The sequence below is a fragment of the Eretmochelys imbricata genome, chromosome 4 (genome assembly GCF_965152235.1).
Source record: "Eretmochelys imbricata isolate rEreImb1 chromosome 4, rEreImb1.hap1, whole genome shotgun sequence".
NCBI lineage: Eukaryota > Metazoa > Chordata > Testudines > Cheloniidae > Eretmochelys > Eretmochelys imbricata.
This window is the reverse complement of record NC_135575.1, coordinates 87,718,498-87,742,761: the sequence shown is the minus strand read 5'-3', so window position 1 is coordinate 87,742,761 and position 24,264 is coordinate 87,718,498. Positions and strand designations below refer to the sequence as shown.

Sequence of the window (24,264 nt, the reverse complement as noted above, 5' to 3'; positions counted from 1 at the left end):
CTTGTCTGTGAAGACTGAGGCAAAAAAAAAAAAAAGTATGGAGTACTTCAGCTTTTTCCACATCATCTGTCACTAAGTTGCCTCCCCTATTCAGTAAGGGTCCCACACTTTCCCTGACCACCTTCTTGTTGCTAATGTAAGCGGGGGAACAGTCCCGCTATTGTGGAGAACTTTCCTGGCTTCTGCACTACCCCAGTGAAGTGGGCTGCGAAAGGATCCGAGTCCTCGCTCCCACTTCCTTAACGCAGAGGCCTCCCTGCCCTTGAGGACTTCCCTTCCACTCTCCTGTCTGGCAAAGTCCTCGTAACCCCAACAAGGCTGGGCCCAGGATTCCTGGGGGGCTCAACCCCCAACCCTACTGTGGTCACCTTGGACAGGGGCTAGGGTGTCCCCACTCCGGGGTACTCTCTCTGCACTGAGCACTTCTCTGACCCACTGATCATTACATACAATTTAAAGCAAATGCAAGTTATTTAATCAACAATTAATTTAAAAAAGAATAAGAAAAATGGGAAAGGTTAAAGGAAACATCACCCTGCTCTGTGGCAGGGAACATCACAAACAGTGTCTCTGGAATGTCAGGGAAGTTCAGTCTGTTCCTCGTAAGTCCCAGGCCTCCTTCTCAGGCCCTGGCTGTGCTGCAGCGATGCTGTGGGGTGGACTCGCTCTGCTCGTGGCCACACGCTCTCAGGCTCTAGGTGGCAGGGCCCTTCTTCCCAGCGTTGCCCCCACCCTGTCAGGGTTACCAATCCCCCTCCGAGTCTGGCCTGCAGAGCCTCCTGGCTGAGGGGTCTCCCTGTGCTGGGCCCGCTGCCCAGGGTCCCTGCTCGCTCTCCCCAGCTGCTCACAACACCTGGCCCAGGACTGTTCCAGCCCCAGCCCCCCCCCCCACCTCAGCACGGCTGCTGCTCTGCTCTGCTCCCAGCTTCATGGGCTGCTTCTCTGGCCCCTCTGGCTCTGGTTGCTGCAGCTCTCCTCCCAGGGCAAGTCTGCTCTCTCTGGGCTGTGCTTCTGGCTTTGTCCTGGGAGCAGAGCTGCAGCCCCAGAGTCTGCTCTCTCCGGGCTGCTTTTCTGGTCCCTCTGGATCTGGCACAGCTCTGCTCCCCAGCTCAGCTTGGACCCCTGCTTTCTCCTTAGCTCGGCCCCACTCTGACTCAGGCAATTCCAGCTCACATGGATGACGGACCTCCCCAGCCTCCTGAATCCCTGATTAGCCTGCCCACCCTGTCATTCAGGCTGACCTAGAGCATTGGCCTCTCCCCATTGCTCCTAGGGACTGGCAGTCTCAGGCCCCATCGATTCTTCCCCCTTTTAGTACTGGGAGCTAGCAACTAAAACACACCCACTAAATGTTAGTAAGGGAGCAACAGTTCCCTTACACTAACAAGAAACCATTCTTGTTACCCTTCACATCCCTTGCTAGCTGCAACTCCAATTGTGCTTTGGCCTTTCTGATTACACCCCTGAATGCTTAAGCAATATTTTTATATTCCTCCAAAGTTCTCTCTCCACATTTCCACTTCTTGTAAACTTCCTTTTTGTGTTTAAGGTGACCATAGACTTCTGTTAAGCCAAGCTGGTTCCCTGCCATATTTGCTATTCTTTCTGCGCATCGGGATGGTTTGTTCCTGCACCCTCAATAAGGCTTCTTTAAAATACAGCCAGCTCTCCTAGACTCCTTCCCCACTCATATTAGCCTCCCAGGGGATCCTCCCCATCAGTTCCCTGAGGGAGGCAAAATTTGCTTTTCTGAAGTCCTGGGTCCGTATTCTGCTGCTCTCCTTTCTTCCTTTGGTCAGGATCCTGAACTCTACCATCTCATGGTCACTGCTGCCCAGGTTGCCACCCACTTCTACTTCCTCTACCAATTCTTCCCTGTTTGTGAGCAGCAGATCAAGCGGATCACAGCCCCTAGTTGGTTCCTCCAGCACTTGAACCTGGAAGTTGTCCCCAACACTTTCCAAAAGCTTCCTGGATTGTCTGTGCACTGCTGTATTGCTCTCCCAGCAGATGTCAGGGTGATTGAAGTCCCCCATGAGAATCAGGCCCTGTGATCTGGAAATTTCTGTTAGTTATCCAAATAAAGCCTCGTCTATCTCCTCCTCCTGGTCATGTGGTCTATAGCAAGACGTCCACCACGACACCATCCTTGTTGCTCTCGCCTCTAAACTTGACCCAAAGACTCTCAACGGGCTTCTTTCCAGTTTGATACTGGAACTCTGAGCAATCATTCTGCTCTCTTACATACAATGCAACTCCTCCACCTTTTCTCCCCGGCTTTTCCTTCCTGAACAGTTTATACCCATCCATGACAGTGCTCCAGACATATCGCTCCTCATCCAAAATTTCTCTAAGCTGTTCTGTTCTCTATTTAAAGTTTCAGTAACTTATTTCTATAGCAGTTTAAGTATCTTATCCTTAAGTTAGTTTTGCATAAAATGGGCATATAAACATTTTGTAATCCAAATAAAATTAATCTATTTTAAGTACAATTGTCCTGATTCTAAACAGGACACAAATGTACAATAATTACAATTCATGTATTACTTAAAAAAACATGATTTAGGCAAGATCTATGCTAATATCACTGCAGTGGCCAAACAACGTAATTCAAGCCACTACCACAATGCAATTCATTTTCACCTAAAAGATAAGCCTCAACAGAATAGCTTCAGAGTATGAAGTTTAAGAAAGAAGATTTACTCTAGCTAATACTGTGGAGAAGACTGACATGTCTAGAGTTACTCTATTTCTATTAGTGTGAGAAAATATATTTCTTATTGGCATTGAATTTCAACAGGTGAAGCCCAACTTATTGTTTTGAGTTCAGTGGTACTTCAGTGGTTGGCTTTGATTTTAAACATTTGGAATTTTAATTCAAAGTGGATGAAAAAACTGTTTCATAATATTTAACATTTGTCTGAACAAACAGCAATATCTAAGAGTTTTACTTCTACACAAAGTATGGATCATTTTTTATTTTACAACAAAAAGTGGCCCAATTACAATCTTACAGAGCAACCAGGAGGTCGCAGTATTGGCTGGGAAGGTTTAGGAGAGTAAAATGGACAGATTTTCAGCATGCTGTCTGCAACATGGAGCACCCCTCATTCTCATTGACAGTTTTACAAGAGATTATAACAGTACAATCTCGGGTTCAGATTTGTTTTAACGTAACCAACTCTGGTTCCTATTGAGTTTACTACAGACTCATTATGCCAGATCTTTTAAACTAGGTTTGTGGTTTCTATTAATGTAAATAACTTCAAATTTACTGTATTCTTAGAAGATTAATATAGTGAATAAGTTGATAAAAGTAATATCAAAGAGTTAAAGTCAATAATCAACTGAAAACCGCACTGCTCCAATGTTTTTTTAAACCTGCTACAGTTACAACCATCAACTACCAAGATTACTACAACAGAAGAACGAACTTTTAGATTTAGCCTGCATTTGATAACACTGAGTATTCTCAGTTTCATTGTTCCCCTTCTTGCTTGTCGGTTTTAAAAACAGGAAAGCACGATATAAAGCCACAAAAACTTGGCAAGGGACAACAGAACAGGGGTAATGACATTTTTACTTGACTGATTTCAATCTGATGTGTCCTTTTAACACTGCAAGCACACACACATTTAACAATAGACAGTCCAATTTCTGACATTTACATCAGGTGCCTGGCTCATTTCCGATAAATACTCTTGCTGACAAGAAGATCACTATCTTGCATTAGTTTGTTGTAGCAACATTACAATAATTGAGAGAAAGTTACTTGAATTCCCGATAAGTAAAAACTGGGTTTTAGAATTTTAAGGTCAAGAATTCTCAAATCTTAAACTGGTTATCCACATTTCAAGCGTATCATATTTATAAAGACTACCCTTAATGAATCTTAAGTCTAACTATAGAAATCTGGGCAAATTCTGATAGCTGAGGAGTTTAATGGTTGACTGATAATTTCCTAATACAGTATTGACAAATACAAGATAATGCCTCTACATGCATATATTAAAGGTAGATTTAGGGTTTAACACAACTTTGGGGCCAATACCTGTCTCAGATTAGGAAAAACAGTACAGTACCATTACTAGATCTAATTAAAGAAATATATAAATAGAGTGCCATCCTGTTACTTTACTCCAATGGGGCTGGGTGGATTTGGATGTATGCACGTTTTGCTAAGAATTTTAGTTAACAGCAATTCCATAAAGTCCATTTTTAGTGGAGGAAAATGCTTGAAATAACATACTGCTTGTGGAAGTTTACTAGGCACCAGGACTTCAGTTAAACTATGGCTATCAAGAGAATAGGAGAGACACCACAGATCTTACAAATAATGAATTTTGATAGTATAGCTTTTAATGGCAGGCATCTTCTGAAGTTGATAGTCCTGAAGATAATTTGGCTCAACTCCAATGTAATTGGTTTGCAGACTTCAAAGGGAAATTTAAAATGGCTTCAGTTGCAGTTTATTTAACAGAGCTTGAGGTAAAAATTCAAATACAAGCAAGGATAAATTTGGAAAAAAAGTTACAGGTAGAAGAAAAACATAACATGCAATCTGTAGCCTATACTTGTTAATAAATTACTTTCCTGTCTAATAAAGTATTTCTTACCCCAAGGTTAGCCTTTGCGGAGCTCAGCAAGTCCAAAGGATTGGGATTCACTTTTCATGGGACCCCCCTTGCCCCACTGACTGACTTCTTATACTCTTTTCTTTTATACAATCACAGAATAATGTCCTTCAATTCAGGGGTCCCTATTCAGAGACTTTTAATGCGGTTCTTTTTGTCCTTGTAAACTCTGAACGCTGCATCTGGCCCCAACTGTAAACACAAACTGGCTCAGTTGACAGATGTCCATTGTTCTCATGTTAATTGGGTTAGCTCTCAGATTTCCTCTCTTCAGGTAACAGGTTTCACTCCCATCAGATTTGGGATACAATATCCTACATGTTAGATCACTCAAATCGTTTCCCATAGAAACATATTGCAATAACCATGACAATTAGCTAGTTCTGAGCTTTCGACTCCCTTTGGTGAAATATTGAGAAGGTTGTCAGATACAGGGTGATATACTTGTCTGGGCCTTTCTGTGTCACATCCACCCCTTCACCTTACTCTAAAAGCGATCAGGAAAGATGCTTATCCTTTACACAGAAGCTGAACAAGGTCACAGAATATTCCTGCTTCTATTAGCTGAAATAATAAAACCTAGATTCAAGTGATTCAATTTATGTACAAGAGCCAACCATGTTTAAAGGGTCCTTAAGCATCGACTGGATTGCTCTTCAAGTGTAACACCATCCTTACATACTGCGAAAACAAGTCTTTTTAAAGGCAGGGCTATGGGGCCAAGTCTCCAAATAGAAAATATTTACAATAAATTTTAGCAGAAAAAAACAGGGCTATGGCAGTGACCCAATGATCTACTATATATGCATGTTATTTGCAGAAAGTTTTCAAGGTGTTAGGAGATAGCAGTACAGTGTATATATTGGATGTAATAATTTGAACTAGTTGTACACAACTGATTGTCAAGTAAATTAAGTCACTAGAAGATATCTGCACATTACGGTAAACAGAATAATGAACACCTGTTCAATGCAGGTAGTCAATAATGTTAGGATACAAGGGACAGTTTAATGGTATTGAAATATATTGAGTGTGATTAATTGGAGGCCTTCAATTAACACCAAAAAGGCATTGAAGGCAAAGAACCTCATCTTGGATACTGTTTTTAATTGTAGTCATATCTTAAAGGTCCTATTAGAAAAAAGGCCCAGAGAAGGGTAACAAATGCTGACACAGCCTATATTTCTATGAAGACTTCCCACATAGGAAGAGAGATACACAATGCTACATCTATATAGTTTAGAGATGAAACAAAAGATAAGTGTACAAAAAATGAATGCTACAGAAAAAAAGAAAGCACTCCTACTGGAAGGTTCCTTTGGGTGCATCTACACCAGTGCTTAATTTGTAAAGAAAGATGCTGGAGCTCAAACAATTTTTTTTTGTAATTTTTTTTTTTTTTAATTTTTGTAACTGACATGGCAAGCCCACTGATGCCAGAGCTCTGAACTACCAAGCCTAGAGGACTGGGGCTCAGCCCTGGCACATGTTAACACTGATCTACACAGCAAAAAACAAAAACAAAAACAAAAAACCTGTGTAAGTGAGTCTCAGAGCCTGGGTCAGGTAACTCAGGCTCACTCTGTTGGGCTAAAAATAGCAGTGTAGACTTTTGGGCTTGGCCTGGAGCCTGGGCTCAGAGACCCTCCTCCCTTGCCAGGTCTCAGAGCCCAAAACACCCACACTATTATTTTTAGCCCGACAGCATAAGCCCGAGCCACTTCACCCAGCCTCTGAGACTCGCTGCCACAAGTTTTTTTTGCTGCGTAGATTCACCAGATGAGTCAAATGAAGACTTGTTATGTGTACAAATTAAATATTCGGACGCCCTGCCAGATTTAGAAGATGGCACCAAATTCAAGCAAAGACTACTGTATTTGGATAGCCTTACCTCAGACTGTAGGTGCTGGATCACAACTGTTAATGCTTCAAACTTCTGGTTACTGCTTGCCAAGAATTTCTTCAAATGCAGGATAATTTCACTTTGGTTCTCACATTTTGCTTTGTATTGTGCCAACTCACGTTTTTTTGTTTCAGTTGAATGCACATCTGGAGAGGTTTGTGTATGTATGCATGAACTTTTTGGACTCCTCTGCTTGCCTTTCTCAACTGCAATTTTAAAAAGAAAGAAAAAAAAAGACATTCTAATTAAAGTATTCACTTTTGAAGTTTTACTAGCTACCAAAGCTGGAAGTCAAAACACACAGGAAATAGAAACAAATATTTAAAGAACATTACTTGAGCCGCTTTGACTGGGTCAAAAGGGTTACTTTTTAGTAGCATTAGGGTCTTGAGGATAATGGACTGTACAACAACTTCAGCATTCTCTTACCACAAAAACCATATAAACTCAGATAGCTCTTAATGATTATGCATTTACATTTGTTCATTGAACGCATTTTAGCTAACTCTTTACACTGCAATTTTGATTACCATTTTCACACATCCAGTACACTTCAAGCTTCCCCTATCCCATTATGCACAGCCTGAGGATTACCTACTTTAATATTCTAATATTGCAAATTCAGACACTTAACAGCACTAATGTGATGGGTTCTCCCCTCCCCCCACCTCAGGGTTCTGCCTGGAACTGGGATACCACTGAGCCCGCCTGACCCACCAACCTGGGCTCCCTTTACAGTGTACTGCTGTGACAGGCCCACAAGCCCCCTCCAGCACACATACAGGTAGGGACACACCCAGGTGCAGCTCTACACGCAGCTGCTGAGAACAGCTCTGCATGGGAAGGCTCAGTTAGGGAACTGCCAAGTACTCAAGTGCACACCCACCTTTGGAAGGTAAACCCCAAATCACACAGTCTTGTGCTGCACAGAGAACTGGAGGGGCCGGGCGGGAGGGACAGCTCAGTGGTTTGAGCATTGGCATGCTAACCCCAAGGTTGAGAGTTCAATCCTTGAGGGGGCCATTTAGGGATTTGGGGCAAAAATTGGCAATTGGTCCTGCTTTGAGCAGGGGGTTGGACTAGATGACCTCCTGAGGTCCCTTCCAACCTTGATATTCTATGGTTCTAAGCTCATGAAATTCACCCCCTTCCCTCCATGTGGAGAGGGATGTACACAACTTTCAGTAATGATTTTCAGACAAAACAAAAGAAGTTTATTAATGACATGAGGATACATTTTAAGTGATAAGGGAGAGCAAAGAGATCAAAGCAGATTACCTAGCAAACAAAACAAAAATGCAATCTAAGCTTAATATACTAAAGAAACTGTATATGAGTAGCAAATTCTCACCCTAATTGTTGTTTTAGGCAGTTTGTAGAAATTCTTGAGGGCAAGCTGCACTTGCTTGCAGCTTAAAACCCCAGATATACCTTTCAGAGGCTAGAAATCCCTCTAGCCTGGGTTCAGCCCTTCTCCCACAGTTTAGTCCTGGTTTCTCAAATGTTTCCAAGCATCTCCTTTGGGTGGGGAGTCAATGAAGAACCCAGGATGATGTCACTCCCCTGCCTTAAATAGCTTTTGCAATGGTGGTAACCCTTTTTCCCTCCAACTTTAGTTCCCACGCCTTTCAGTGGAAAAACACTAGTATTCTGTGATGGAGTCCAGTACCAGGTGACTTGGTTGCATGATCCCATAGTGTCATAGCAGCTATGAGTCAGAGGCTGTTTGTAGCATCCTCAGGAAGGCTCCCTGGTGGGAGATTAGCATCTTCTAAACCCTATTGTTCTCCCTAATGGCCCTTCCCAGCCAGCCATCTAAACTGAGTGTCTTCTGCCTAGTCTTCATGCTCAAATAAATTAGTTAGTCTCTAAGGTGCCACAAGTACTCCTTTTCTTTTTACTCTGAATTCTGCCTAGTGAGCATTCCCCGGGTGTAAATACATTTGCAATAGATACATAGACAATATTCTTAACTTCAGATACCAAAATAGTACTTGCATTCAAATAGAATAATGATATTCAGTAAATCAACCTTTTCAATATCTCACATGACCTATTTTGCATATTTTACATCATAGGTATGCCATAATCATATCACAATAATATCTCTGAAGAATATGGGGCATAACGTCAAAACTGGATCATGTCACATCAGAAGAGACCAACATTTCTATATTTAATATTTGATTCTTACAGGTGTACAAGGTTTCTCTATAGCCTTCAATTTGGAAAGTCAGCAGTGTGTAGCTGTTAAGCAGGGCCAGTGTCTCCCTTTAGTTCTCACAGGCTGCGAACAAATCCTATAGCAACCACAATCTGATGCAATATATAGATATCCCAAGGTAGTTTAATGAAAACATCAAGACAAATGAGCCATTAGTTTAACTATCAAGATTAATTGAATTTAAAGTTGAGAATCAAAGGAAACTAAATTTGTAACGATTTGAGAGAGGTGAGATTTGATGGGAAAAAAATAGAAGTAAAAAAGTCCAATATTTCTTATGCATGATAATCAGAAGTTTATAAAGTCCTTCAAAAGCTCTGAAAACCAGTGAAACAACATTGATACATTCAGTACATCAATATCCTACTATATCACATCACTGAAAGTAGGTTGAGAACCAACATGTATCAATACTGTTCGTAACAACCTTAGAGCAGCTACCCAAACATTTGAAAGCAGAGTCCTCATTCAGGAACATTAAACCAATCATGCCCCTTTTCCCTTGCCAGGTGTTAAGGATCTCCTCAAGGTAATGTATAATTTTCCCCCAAACACTCTATCCCATAAGAGTCCATGAGTGCTGCCGCCCCCACCCTCAGGAAACAGTGGTATAGAAGTTCCTATTGATGCTTCTTTCTTGACTATTTCACTGCCCATCGAAGCATGTAACAACACTGACCACTGAAGTGTCATTGGCATTAGCACACATTTCAAATGAGTGGACTAGTTTGCAGCTTATAACTACAGTTTCAGTGTCTCAGAAAACTCAGAATTGTTCCTTCTGTTATTATCTTAGTCACCTTTCAAAGGTTCCTCAAAACCATAATGAAGACAACAGAGATCTTCCCATGTCCCTCTCAGCCAGTCTTTCGCACCCTGCAGGGACATACACCCCCCAACATTTCAGAAAATGATAATGCACTGGTACAAATCAGTCTCACCTAAAAAGTTAATAGCCTGAATCTAACCCCTATCAATGACTAAGTTGATAATATTTAATGGCTTTTTGGGGGAGCTACATGATCTGCCATAAAACAAACTCACTCCTGTCTTCCAAGCAGCACAGAGTGGGGCTGGGGGTTATTGTTTTGGGAGAAAGAAATTATATCAGATACTGTTTCTTAGCGGAGTTTATTTCAGACCGGTACAAAGCAAAAGCAGACCATATGTGACACAGGATTCCAGCCATATCCATATTCCCAGTATTTAGCCAGAATGAATTTGTCACACAAATCCATTAAAACATTGATCAAACCCTAGTGTTCAGGCTGCCAAATAATTTTCCTAGTCACTTGATCCAAATATCTGTCAAACCGAACGCTGGCGACTTGTGATAATGCTTTAACACACAAAATGTAGCCCATTTCAATGCAAAGACATTCCCCCAAGCACTTTTGTTACATAAGGGTCACTGTACAACAACAGCCTCAATGTTCAAGGCTTCTCCGCAAGCATGAACCGTTATCAATGGTGTAAGATGCCTCTACAGATAAAGATCACCCAATCCCTCCTATGCCTGGTTATGACCTCTGGGCAGGTCACCTCTACTTGTTCCTCTTGTGAAGAGAAAAGTTCCTAAGACCCCAAAGCGGTACAGGAAGAGCTGAACCTCAGAGAAAGCCAAATCACAGTTGTATTGAAACAAGAGTATACAAGAAAGCGTGAAAACATGAACGAACAATATTTTAGGATAGATTCCTGTTAAGGCCCTCAAAATTGAGGGAGCGACTTCAGTTACCAAAACGAAGATTAAGATAGGCCAAAGAGAATAAGGTGAATTTGGTGAGACTAACTTGTACAGCGAGTCACCATCCTGAACATAAAGTCTATTCCCCTTAATTATGACCCCCCCAAATCCTTTCTACATTAAGCCTAATGTGAGTCTTTATAACAAGATGCCATCCAGTCCATTTTTAAATTCAGTGTCTACTGCCATTGCACTTAACTTCTGATTAAACACTGCAGACTGTTCCAGATCTCACAAGCAACATAACCAGATAGAGTCATCCTCATAATTATGTAGACCGCTGAGCTCATCTGTCAACATACAAGGAATTGGATATTTTATTAAACTGCACCCATCTGGTCAGTGCATATTGGCTAGGACTCCAAATATGTATATCTCTGGGAAAAGTGCATTGCACACACTTGAGACAGTCCTCAATTGAGAACTCTTCCTAGCCTCAGAGATCTACCCTGTGCCAATGACCAGGATATGGGCAGTTGTGCCCATGGTCAGAGCTCAAGTTGGTAGTCAGGAACCAGAGCCAAGGGTCAGAACCTGGTTACCTGGAGTGCACCAGGGCGGGGGAAGGGCTGGGGCACCAAGGCAAGGACAGGAGCTATTGTAGCCACACAGGCAAATACTTCAAGTAGCCACTGAACTGCAGCAGCTGGGCTTAAGAGCCTGTCTGCTGACTCTTCCAACCAAACAGGAGGTGTAGCCTAAGACACAGCATACCACAGACCAGCTCCTTAGGTTGCCTGGAGACTGGCTCTGCTGAAAGCTCAGATTCCTGACACCCTGGGGCTCTACAATACAATTGTCTGGCTGAATGAATGAATGCAGCTACCATTCGGCTGAAGCTGAGCAAAACCCACTTCTTTGTGAAAGCCTTTTTTTTTTTAATTTAGGAACTGGTTCCCCTGACTCCACTGGGAGTCTGACCAATCTGATACGAAGTTGCGCAGGAGGAGAAAATGAACTATTCTATCACTAGGGTGTATCCCATATACTTGTTACATTTAAGAGCCTAGATATAACAAGGAATGTAACCACTCCTGTAAAGTCTAACTTGAGCTACTTCAGAGTGGCTTGGTCCACATTGCTTTAACAAAAAACAGTCAATCCTGACAACCATTTGAGCGTCTACCTTTGCGCACTTAGTTGCTGAATAGCAACTGAAATTCTGCCTCCATGACTAACTAAGCTTGGCCACATCCCAAAGCTTATCTGAAGTTTACCACTCTGAAACTTATCCCCTTGAGAATTTCTACTGCTTTCTTGAGTTTATAGAACTAAACCAGAATCTTTTGCATTACTCCAAGTGACTTTATTGGTATGTCTACACTGCAACAATACCCACGGCTGGCCCATGCTAGATTACTCAAGCTCACAGGGATCAGGCTGCAGGGATGTAAAATTGCAGTGGAGACATTCTAGCTTGATCTAGGACCCACTCTTCCCCGCAAGATCCCAGCTCCCAAATGCTGGGACCCTAAGAGGGGTGAGAGTTCTAGAGCCCGGGCTTCAGCCAAGCTCAAATGTGTACACTGCAATTTTATAGCCCCGGACCCCCAGAGTCAGCTGACACAGGCCTGCTGCAGATGTTTTATTGCAGTATAGACATACCCTATGAGTAAGGATATGATTTAGTCACAGAGATCACTGATTCCATAACTTTAACAGACCTCCGTGACTACAACCCCGTGGAGGTGGGACTCTGAGCTGTTGGCCTACTTTGTGGCATCAGGGATCCAGCTCCATGCCAGGGAGCTTGGGCTTCTGTTGCTTATTGCCCATGTCCTGCCTGTGACTTTTACTAAAAATACCTGTGACAAAATCTTAACCTTACATATGAGTACATGCTAATGCCCTTCTACTTTAAACTGAGGTTATTTTCCTTAGAAAAAGCTTTTTAAATATGAATGATAGAATTTCTAAAAAAAAAAAAAAAGTGTTCCAAACAGGGCTAAATAAGAAAGAATTGGAGCAGAAACAACCAAACCTTTCACCTCCAAGCTTTCTAATTCGAGGATCAGGTAAGAGTCTGAAGTTCTCTTACCCCAAGCCATCCTCTTTTCATGTTCCTTCACAAAACTGTTAGCTTCTAGAGTGGTTTGACAACTAACTTTCTCATCCAAGCATTCGTCGTCTTCCTTAAATCCTTGCTTCTGATCCTCTCTGTTAGCAAGATCCAGGCTGGTCAAAGCTTTCTGGCTTTTTTCCATTTTCTGGAAAACTTTAACAACATTGGTCAAATTGCTGCTAATTCCTTCAATCAGATATACCACATCAGCCTGGGCATTTAACCGAACTCCCATTTCTTTCCTCACTGTCTGGATCTCCTCAACTACAGTTTTTAATTCCAATTGACTGGATTTAATTTCTGCTTTGAAGTCATCTTTCATCTGTTGCTGGCTCCTCTGTGCAACAAGAACTGTTCCGATTTCCTTTTGGGAAACTTCTATGCCATTTCTTAATTCCTTTTGGCCAGCTTTCACTGCCTCCTGGCTAGCTTTAATTTCTGCCATCATGGCAGCTTAACTCTTTATCTCTGCTCCAGCAGGAGCCATGGAGTCTTCTTGGATATATTACTCCACAGTGACAACAGCTGTCACAGGTTCCAGGCCATCAGGAAGGTTTGCACACCAGCAACTAGTTACCACTTATGTGGAGAAGTAAGCAGGTAACCCTCTGGTGAAGTATCCTACTTCAGGTTATAGTCAGTACACTTAACTGAAGACACTATTCAGAAGCAGAGCACACCTTACAGAGCTCTGTGGAATAGTTCAGTCCCAAATTTCAACAAGAGTATTAGTTAGTGTAACAACTGCCTGATTTTGCCACACCCAACCTATTAAATCCTTTGCTCATCCACGTATGTGGGATGTCACTTGGAAAGTCACTCCCAACAGTCACTTGTTCCAGGTGTCAATCAAAAGCACCAGTGGGAGTTGTTGCCAATATGTTTGGCTTCTTTGCAACACAATAAGCATCCACGAGAACTCAAAAACCCTCCCTCTTCAAGGGAAGGGCTTAAATGAATGCTTTTAACTGCACATAAGAGTTTGAAATCCCTTATTTCTCAGTTAATGGCCTCAATACTATGCTGAACTGGGTAGCTCACCAGGACACGGCAGATGTTCCTAATTAGATGTTAATGAATAAATCCATGAGTGCCTTTTCCACAAACACCATCACAACTAGTACTGCCTCTGGACAGTCTCAAGAAGACTACATACTAACCGATAACGGAACATCAGTTATCCTCATCCCTGAGCTAAGTCCTCTAGTTCACAGTTGAGTCCCAGTGGCAAAGCAGCATGGGGAAGATTACCTATTCTATACTGTTCAATGTGTTTTTGATGTCTTCATTCAGTAGGCCTACCAACCCAGCAAACTTTGGAGTGTTAGCTTTTTAAAAGCAAAAGTTATGTCTCATGTCTAACTATAGACCTCATAATAATTCTAGGTAAGCATATTTGCAAGTAGTTCGATACCAGACCGCCCAGCTATTTGGAAATAGCATGAGACAATTTACTCACTGCACATTGGTTCTGAAAACCACTAATACAAGGTGCACGTTGGAGTTGATAATGAAGTACCCCCTTTTTCACTTTACACATGAATCTCCTTTCGAAGGCTATCAAGTATCAAAGCTTCAATTAGCACACAATATTTTGGGTGAGATTCTAGTGCAGCACAGAACTTGAAGTCTTGGGGCAGGGCAGGGGAAAGAGAGGAAACAAAGCTTTACACTTCTGTTCCCTCAGGATTCCAGGCTATTTTGGGGGCCAAAATAACCCTCAAATCATGTAGAGCGCCTGAGGGTGATCTGTCCAAAATGACAGTACCCCATCCTGTATACCTATAGGTGGGCTGCACTATCGAGAATCCCTGAAGCAACCTTCACAAGAATCCTACTCTTGACTTTAATAAAAGATCGCTTATGGAACAAAGGGACTAGTTTCCACAATTCAAAGTAGTGAGCAAACATAAGTATAAGCACACTCAACACCACCCTATAAGAGCTGTCCACTTTCTGGTCAGCATATCCTCACATTTCAGTCTTCAAAACCCACAAGTCTACATTAGGAGAGTTGGAAGATGCAGTTTAGTCTTATTCTGGTGAATCTAGGTTTTTCTGGATGAATCTTCAGCATTCATATACATGTATGGTAACCACCTAATAACTAAAAGGTATACACAGTACATTGTATGGGAGCTATTTTGAATCCAAACATCAGACAAAAGGACACCTATCAAATCAAGTCATCTTGACAGTTATTGAAGATAACAATCCATATAAGTATAAGAACTCGGCAGTATACCACCCACCAACCTCCATCCACACAATTAGGTTAACTTAACCAGCAAGTAATTCAAGGAAACAGGAGATATTCCACCCCATTTGAACATTCAACATCCCATACCCTCAGCCCTCCCTGAAAACCCTGATCAACAGTCCTAAGCATCAGCATCTTGGGAGCATGGAGAAGAGTTCCAGAGCCGAGAAACCTGGAAAAGAATGCCTTGATAGAATCCCCCAGCCTTTGACACGGATGGGCCTGCATTCAGAAAATGGTTTTCTGTTAGGTAGTAAGGCCATTTATTGATTTTATGGTTAAAACCCAAAAGTTTAACCTCACCTGGAGACCAAGGATAGCCAATACAGATCCGCGACACTTAGGTCTTATGGTCACAACAGTATGCATTCACTTAAGAAAGCCACCACATTCTACACCAGTTCTATTTTCAAAATGGGTTTAAAAGGTGTAGTTCCACGTAGAGTGCAATGCAGTAATCTAATTATGGTGGAAAAAGCATAGATTTTGCATCCAAGAAATGAAGTTGCAACCATCTGGGAAGTCACAAGTACAAAGTCATCATTACTATACTAGGATATGTGGATCAGTCTTTTATTGGCTGAGCTTGCAGAGGCCGTACACGCATATGGATAGCATTTTCATCTGTGTAACTTTTGAACACTGAATTCAATCAATTTCAAAGAATGTTCTAGGCATCAGTGGCCAGAACCCTACTGATTTTGTGGAAATCAGAAAACAGAAAGGGGGAAAATGGAGGTCATATGAACCCCCATTTAGCACACCTACAACCTCAAGCACTTCTGCAATGGTCTATACGAGCTTAAGAATGGCCTTACTAGATCAGACCAATGACCCATCTAGCTCAGTATTCTGTCCTGGACAATGGCCAGATCACAAAACTGGTTGATGACACCCATTAATGCCTTCCTAACAACAACAATACCCCTCTCTCATCTGTCTATCCTCCCAATGACCTGAAGAACTGTGTAAAGCTTGAAAACTTCTGTGGGGGAGAGAGAAGTTGGTCCAATGAAAGATATTACCTTACGCACCTTAAACTTTATTGGGATGATATAAAGAGACAACAAGTTGACATCCCATATGACTTATTTCCCAGACAAAAAATAATGGTGAGGGGGAAGGATGGTGCACACAGAATTCCTGCCATGGTACTAACGGGTCACATGGAGCCCCAGGCATGAAGGAAGGAGTAGGGGAAGATATGCAGTGAGTCCCTCAAATAGGAGGGCAATGGGAAGGTGACACATAGGAAGCATATGGAGTAGAATAGAAAAACGCAAGACCACCCCGACACATGCAATACAGCCTACAGAATCTAAGTATGGTTGCCAGGCGCCCGGTTTTTGACCAGGAAGTCTTATTGAAAGAGGACCTGTGCAGGATCTGGTCAGAAGTACTAACTGGACGCCAAGTCTGGTTATCGTCTTCAGGGCACCAGAACAGGTGGGGCACTGCCCACAAGTGCGCTCCAGCCTGCCCCCCGCCAGCATGGCACAGAGCGTGAGGACCAGGAGGGGCCAGGATAGGGAGTAGAGCAGTGCAGGGGGGCTGCCTGGTCATCAACACACAACAGACCCTTTCTGGGGCTCCCTCCTACCCGCATCTTGTGGACAGACAGGCTCAGTGTCCGCTCCCAACCCAGCTCTGCAGGTGGCAGGTGAGTCCTGGGGGAGAGGATCTGTAGTATCTGGTTTTAAGAAATTGGCAACCCTAAACAAAGGTTGTGACACTTCCCCCGTTCCCAGTTTAGTGTTTTGAATTTCTCAGTCAGAGTGCAGGAATACGATGTAGTTATTGATACACAAACAGCTTTCAGCAATACCACAAACTCCTGCAAATTGTTTACTAGTTGTAATAACTAGCGATGAGTTATCAGTATTGAAGAATTGTCTAGGCTTCAAGGCTTTTTTAGAAAAAATAAAAACAGAGGGCCGAGAGCACAGAAAGTCAAAGTCTAATGGCTAGATTTCATCAATAGTCTGAGAAAACAAAGCTGCTGCAGCCTTTCACAAGAGCATACTGCTACTGCAGCTAAGCAGACTTCCCTTTTCTCTGTCTGAATTAGTTAAAAACAAAATATCAAACATTGATATATTATATGGCCAGATACAATAGGAAAAGAGAGGGAACTTAGTGGAATCTAATATATTTAAATGAAGTTAGCGATAAGTGATACAGCTTTGGGCAAAATATTGTCAACTTTAATGACAGGGTTTACCTCATGGGCAATCTTATTAGGAAAAGAAAAGGGCTGAATTCATGTTGATTTCCTTCATCTTAAGTAATGAAGTAGTAAGGCTAATATTTGTAATAAAGCATGCTTATGGTATTAAGTTAGTGAAATACACATCCACTGAAAGAGGCAGTAAATAAAAAGGAACTGAATAGCATGTTTATAAGGACACTTGACCAGAGTGGAATAATCAAAACATAACTGTGATTAATAATGCACAGACTCAGCTCAGCCATACATAAAAATCCCACCATTGTTAAAACAAGAAGAAAAGAAATGGAAGAGTTACACAGCTGTTCCAGCCCACAGCAGCTATTGAAGTGATTTTGCATTGTACAATGGATTGTTAAAACAAGTTTCAAGAGCATCAAAGAACAGAGGGACTTTGCATAAATTATATGAACATAATATGAACTTCATAATGGACATTTCAGCAGAGGGTTGGAGAAACTGCATCTTGGGCAAGCATCACTCTGAAGTTGGCCAGGAAATGAACTGCACAGGGTCCTACAGAAAGTGACTGGTAGAGGTAAGTTGCTGTCTGGAGCAAGACAGCCAAAGTTGAAGGTATGTCCGAAGACGGTTGGACCAACAGCTGTGGCCTAACCTGTCTTATACAAGGTGGTTTGACAAGATGTGTTATACAAACAGACTGGAAAATTCCAGCCTCATTTGCAAGAACTCAAAGGTGATGCCTCATTCCCCGATTGGATGATGAAAAAGGACCCCTTATTTTGATTGGACCATTTGAATCTTCAGAACTACGGATCACCATTTGATTGGTCCACACCATCACCTCCAAGAACAGGAACTAAGTTGGACCACCCAGCAGAATTGGGATAAAGCAACCTGTCTGTCAGCACATCACTTTCTGAAAGCTGAAGACACCTGGAAGTGAGAAGCCTGAGGTTCTGAGCCACCTGCTGACATCAAGTACCTAATTCAGATAAGTACTTTTAATGGTGTCTATTTTCCAGCAGTTTGGGTTGCTCAATAATGCACCAGAAAAAGGACTATAGTAGTGTCCGTCCTTTTCAAAGCTACTTAATTCTAACTCTAAACAAGTTACTGTTAACTCAGATTGTAGGACACTGTACATGTGTCTACCACAGTTAATGGTTTCATACTGCCTTTCAAGTTTAGGTGGATACAGACATAAAACTGATCAAGTGTACAAGCCTCTTGAACTGCACCCAGTCTATACAGTCCGTCACAAGTGTAGGAGTTGATCGTAGGTAGTTAGGAGTGTTAATCAGATCCTGGTGGTAACATTAAGTGGAAAGTAGGTAACAAGAGGTTGACTATTATAAATCCATTGGAAGAGAGGCCTTGATGAATTGGTATGTAAGAACTAACCAAATTTTCTTGTGATCTAGTTTGGGATTGCTTCTCCTCTTACGTTAGCAACACTGGAGTTCATAACCAAATGACACGAGACCCCCTATTCTGAGGGACTCCATCAAAAATCTAAACAGTGTCCTTCCCAAGATATGCTCAGTCATGAAGTGTTATTGTGGGTGTGTGATTTGGTTCAGAAAACGTGAATGGTTACACTGACCAATTTTCTAGTTAGTCAAATCACAGTCCAATATTTTTGCCTTCTTATATCCGATTAGTTGCTGCTAAGGATATTTAATAAAACTTTATAAAACTAAATTCAACTCTCAAGTTCTTTTAGTCAAGACATGAAAATAAAAAAACCCTAAGGAAGGTGGCATAGGTATTCAGTTATGAAATTGCTTAACTAAAGTTTGTTTTATACCTTTTCTTATATACTACTCTCATTTATTTATTTATGCTGCTATAAAATGATTCAGCTTCTATTCTAGTTTGAGACAGACAGACTCACTCACATCTCAGGATTTGCTTTACTTGAGAATATTTCCTGTTTATGTAATAGCCATCCTGGACTAATAGTCACACCAAACTACCTAGTCTCAAAGGCTAATGAGGTATTAAGCTCAAACAGGAAGTCAATGTATGTAAACAAACAAATCATGTACAGAAAATTTGGCAAGGTTTACTTGACCATAAAATGTACAGATAGTTGTTAGTCATCAAGCATTTTGAACAAGTTTTCCAATATTTATGGTATTTGTATAGAAACCCTAAATATTCTCTTTATTTAACCAAAAGCAAAAACAGACTATCCATATTTCTATAAATACGAGAACAATAAATCTAGGAAGGAGAAGAGTCCAAGCAAGTGTCACTCTGGTACCATTTTGAAGTTGTTTAAACAAAAATAAACTGACTAGAGAACTGAAGAGTAAATCTATGTGGGCAAATCTTGAATAGCCATAGTTACTGCTATTTAGTACCTTGTTTAATGACACAGTGTATGAACCTTTAAAGTAATAAGCCTAATTAAGTATCTTAAATAAATTAACAAATATGTACTTACTTGACCTTGGCGGGGGAGGGGGAGAACAGAATGGAAATTGAACAGGTGACCATTAGGGGTGGGGGGAAAGAGGGAAACAAAGATATTCAACCAGCCAATCTTTTCACTACTTCACCAATGTTTTGAGAGAAGACAAAAGGGTCTTATGATTATTATAGGCAGAAATAGCAGCTGGGGGAGATTGGGACTTGCATGGAAAATGGGAGCCAGGTTGTTCTGGGAGGTTTGGGGGATGGGAAGAAAGACTGGTTGGGCAAGGAGAGAGTTGGTGTAGGCAAAGACTAGAAGCCAGAAAGGGAGTAGAGAATGGGACTGGCTAGATCAGGAGACTGGGACAAGGAGCTTTATTTCATCTCTTTTACTCAAGCAAATATTTGCCTATCTGCAGACTTATTTTAGTTTTAACTTGACTGTTCACATATTAGCCTAAAAGAATTGGAAAACAGCCATTAAATACCTATGCTTGGAAGAGTATTGTAACAGTCTTTGGACAATTAATGTCAACTGTGTTTAAAGAATTACTACACCATGAACTAATTAAATCCTGTTAGTGCACTCAATGTGGAGATTTGTGTTTTACTAGCAATAGCAAAAACATTCTAGAACAAGGATGGCTGCCTGTTCTTCCAAAATAGTGAAATGTATGGATTTTACACTATTCTGCTGAAAGATTTTAAATGACAGTAATTTTTGTTTTTTGAAGAAAACTCTACACTGTCTGAATTTTCAGCACATAACTCTTTGTATGTACTCCATATATACATCACACAATGATTTTTGGGATCAGCATGTTACCAGTTTGCATATAATACTTTACATGACACCTTTTTGATACGGATTATGACAATGGTATGTTGGGGGTAAAGAATGTGTCATGTGAGTTACAGTATGGTGTACCCTCTGCCAGTTGGCACTATGGGGCTCCCAGAGGCACAAGTTACATCATTCAGAATGGTAAATTCAAAATATTTTCCTTATCCACACTAATAAGCTAGTTAGCTTTACCATAGCTAAAAGAAGGTCTGAATGTTCACCTGAATAAACGTGACATGGTCTGCATGATCGGAGAACTAGCGATCTCCAATACTGATCACATTTCAGTTTCGATTAAATGACTTTTTTCTTCCCTTAACTGTCTATATTTAGCTGTAATGACACTTTTGTTTTTATAGTATACAGTAGAGATGAACAGTGGTAAGGGTAGTATTTACATGAATGTTTATGACAATAACCCAGGCAACCATATGAGTAACTGTGTTGTTGGAGGTTTTGTTAAGTTGACTATTTGGGGTGGAACTTTTATTCCAGTGGAGCATTTGGGCACCCATGACATTTGGCTGTTGGTAATGCAGGTATTCTTCCAGCATGCCACTATTTTTAAATTCTATTTCCCTACAAAGAGAACAGATTACCTGTTCAAAATGTAATTTGTTAAGCCTATTTGGGACCAGTTTGAGAGGGAAGATGGCCTTGCGAGAAAGGCACTTGTCTGGGTTCAATTTTGAATTCAGGAGATCTAGGTTCATCCCCTGGCTGACCCTGGGCAGGTAATTTAATCTCTGCTCTCAGTTCAACAGCTGCCACATAAGGATTAGAATACCATTTTGCCAACTTAAATTGTAAATAAGGTTGGTCAGAAATTTTGTTCAATTGGAGAACACCGACTCAGAGTGAAATGTTTCGCTGAACCTAGAATGGATTTGACAAAACTTCCATTGAAACAGTCGTCCACAGGGATGCTTTGCCTCCCTGCCTCATCAGGAAGGAGAGGGATTCCCCCTTTTCAGACAGCTCTCATCATAAGCTCTTCAGAATAGGGACTGTCTCTCACTGTAAGTTCATACAGTGCCTACCCTAAGGGGACACTAGTCTCAGTTGGGGCCCTCTCGGCATTACAACAATATAAATAAGTTCTGAATGTGACCCTCTATCTGTTCAAGCTTTCCTGATGCTTATTGGTGCTATCTTTATTCAAGTAATCATAGGAGCCACATGGAAATTTATAAGCCTACCATCCCTCATGTCTTACAAACCTCCCAGTGCTCACACTGTCTGAAGTCAGTGTCCTTTAAGCACTTTTTGGACCAGTGTTACAGATCCAAACACATGCTAACCTTTTTCTCATACTGTTACCTTTCTTGATTCTGCCCTCCTTGAGGTCAGAAGTCAGGCTGTGTCTGGGGATACTGTTTATCTCCATTAACTGTCACCAAATCTGAAGCAAAATTTAGAGGAAAAGGAAGTGCTTTTCGAAAGTTGAGCAATATATAAATCTCTCCAGAACTGAACACAATTAACTGTAGCTTGGTAGGCCTGGCCTAGATGCTGAACCAATCTGTTTGTTGAAGACAAAAAACTTATGTAGCAGAAGGTTCTCTACTTCTGTTAACAGCAGCACATTGTCTTTCAACCTTTACCTTGAAGTTTGACATCATCCTACCATGTGTGCACAGTCAGTATCCACTGTAATTTGAGACCCTCTGGTTAGAGAGAATCTGGAGTTTGGTGCACTCGATTGTTACAGTCCATATGTGTACACTGCACATTACATCATCCACTGGGTTAGGCATCAATACAATATTTACATTATTATTTCTAACGAATATATTCATTACCCCTTGTCTCCCTCTACAGAGCATGAATTTCCTCCTAATTTACATGCTGTTGGTGCAAGTGAGGTGAAGGTGGGAGGGAACAGGGACTTGAATATTTAATGTGCTTCGAAGAACTAACTAGTACACAAACCTTGCAATACACCCAGGAACATTTCAAATGCCCATGTTGCCTGCTGGTCTGGAGCAAGCCTCTTTTGAAGAAAAGTCCTTTAGGCTATGTCTACGCTACTGTGGTAAGTCGACCTATGCTATGCAACTGCTGGAGTCGACGTACTTTAGGTCAAGTTACCACAGGGTGTATGGAGAAACTATCCCGTCAACTTACCTAACGCTTCTTGTTGGGGGTATAGTACAGGGGTCTTCACTAGACCCACTAAAATCGATCGCTGGTGGATCGATCTCAGAGCGTCGATCCCAGCTGTAGGGTAGACATAGCCATAGTATGTTACTGTCTTCACTGTCTCACTTTCCATTCTGATTGCCAGGTAGTATTTAGACATTAATTCCACTATTATTTGTATACCACCTACATTTCATATGGTGATTTTTCCAATTATTCACTGTTGCACTGTCAACTCCGGATATTCAAGTTTGTTAGTTCATCTCTTCCAGCAACAAAATAATCAACGTCTGGAAATCTTTGTGGGCCATTCAGAAGCTTCACAGCATAAAGCATTTACAAAGGCACCATAATATGTTGCCACACAACTTTTATCAGCCTTTCCATTTTGTTCACACAAATCAAGTCTACTGTTACTACGGGAAGCATCATTCCTTAGGTTGTGTTACTCTCAATCATTCTTTTTGCATCATAATGGAATTAAATAGGATGATGACAAAAAGCATTCAAATGAAGACCCTATTATAGCAGTCATTTGTTGGTCACCTCTAGCAGCAATTTCCATTGTCCAAATTTCACTCAACTTTCAGGCTGAAAGGTTACATTACTTGACTAAGGATTAAAAATGTTCAGAAAACTTAGTCCTCCTTCACCAGTTTCAATTCTGTAATGGATCCTCTTACCAAAACTACTGGAAATAACGGGCTGAAAAATCATCTAAAATAAATATTCATTGCTCTTTTCAGACTCTGTCATTAACAGCAATAACACTTGGTAGGTAGAGTCTCCTCTGCCCTAGGGTGTGATGGTCTTGGCTTCCTGGCGGATTGTGATGGGGAACACCATAGGAATAGACCACCAGTCAAGGCTGGCTCAGTCATACAGAAAATAGGAAGCTATCTCAGGCAGCAAGGTATTGGGGCCAGCAGAATATTCAGTAAGTGTGTGAGTGAGTATAGATAATTTATTGACATTACAACTGCTAGAATGATGTCAGAGTGCAGTGTCTCCCAGCTTCTACTTCCTCACCTGCATGAGGGGACCAGACATCGTTCTAGGAGTTGGGTACCAGCACATTTTACTTCCTTAAATTAGTTGTTGAATAAGGCCTCAGCATTCCCCACTTGGGCCCCTACTCAAAATGATGTGTGTTAGTGAGTCTTTTCCAAAATTATGTTTTTTCCTTGTGGCTTTATGATGGTATTACTTCGATAGAAGTGGGCTTCTGAGCTGCTATAACTAAGTCTCATCAGCACTTTCAAAAGTGTTCATTTTCTGAACTTTAACATTTCTCAAACTGTATCACTGGAACTCTTCTTCCATCACATGGTTTCCATGCCCCTTTTTCTCTGCTTTACTCATTGAATTTATTTCCATTCAAGTGTTAATTGAAAGTCAAAATCTCAGGGTTGCATGGTTATTTGTGGTTTGGCTCTCCGTTGTTTCATGTTCTTCTTGTTCCTACCCAAGCTTTTAAACTCTTGCTGTAACACTTATGGTTTTAAAAAGTTACACTGTGCTTTACTTCCACCTTTATAGAGATAGATAGTTTAACTACATTTAAAATTGGGGTAACCTAAGGCCAATAGGATAAGTAATTTTCCAAACAAAAGTCAGTAACAGAACTGGGAATAAGATCTGCAGACTCCAACCCCATGACTCCAACTCCTGGACATTCCCTTCCTATACCATTTTGAAGAGGAACAGGGTTCATTAGAATCTGCACTCAGTCTTTAGATACACTAGACATTCTTCCTCAACATCCAGCTCTTCCTATAATTGGTATAGCTCTACCAGTAACCACAGAAGCTTGTTTTACTGTCACCACTACTCCTCCGA

General features: G+C 41.3%; 1 protein-coding gene across 4 annotated transcripts in view; it reads right to left on the bottom strand.

Moving 5' to 3' along the window:
• MTUS1 (microtubule associated scaffold protein 1) overlaps positions 1-24,264 on the bottom strand; it is a 147,485-nt gene that overhangs the window by 58,727 nt on the left and 64,494 nt on the right. For 3 of the 4 annotated variants that reach the window (XM_077814560.1, XM_077814561.1, XM_077814563.1), the window contains one exon: positions 6,526-6,743. In XM_077814560.1, the coding sequence (XP_077670686.1) occupies positions 6,526-6,743 (218 nt within the window). Of the gene's footprint in view, positions 1-6,525; positions 6,744-11,785; positions 11,803-16,401; positions 16,424-24,264 lie in introns of all 4 variants that reach the window. The other variant, XM_077814562.1, reaches the window with a different exon arrangement.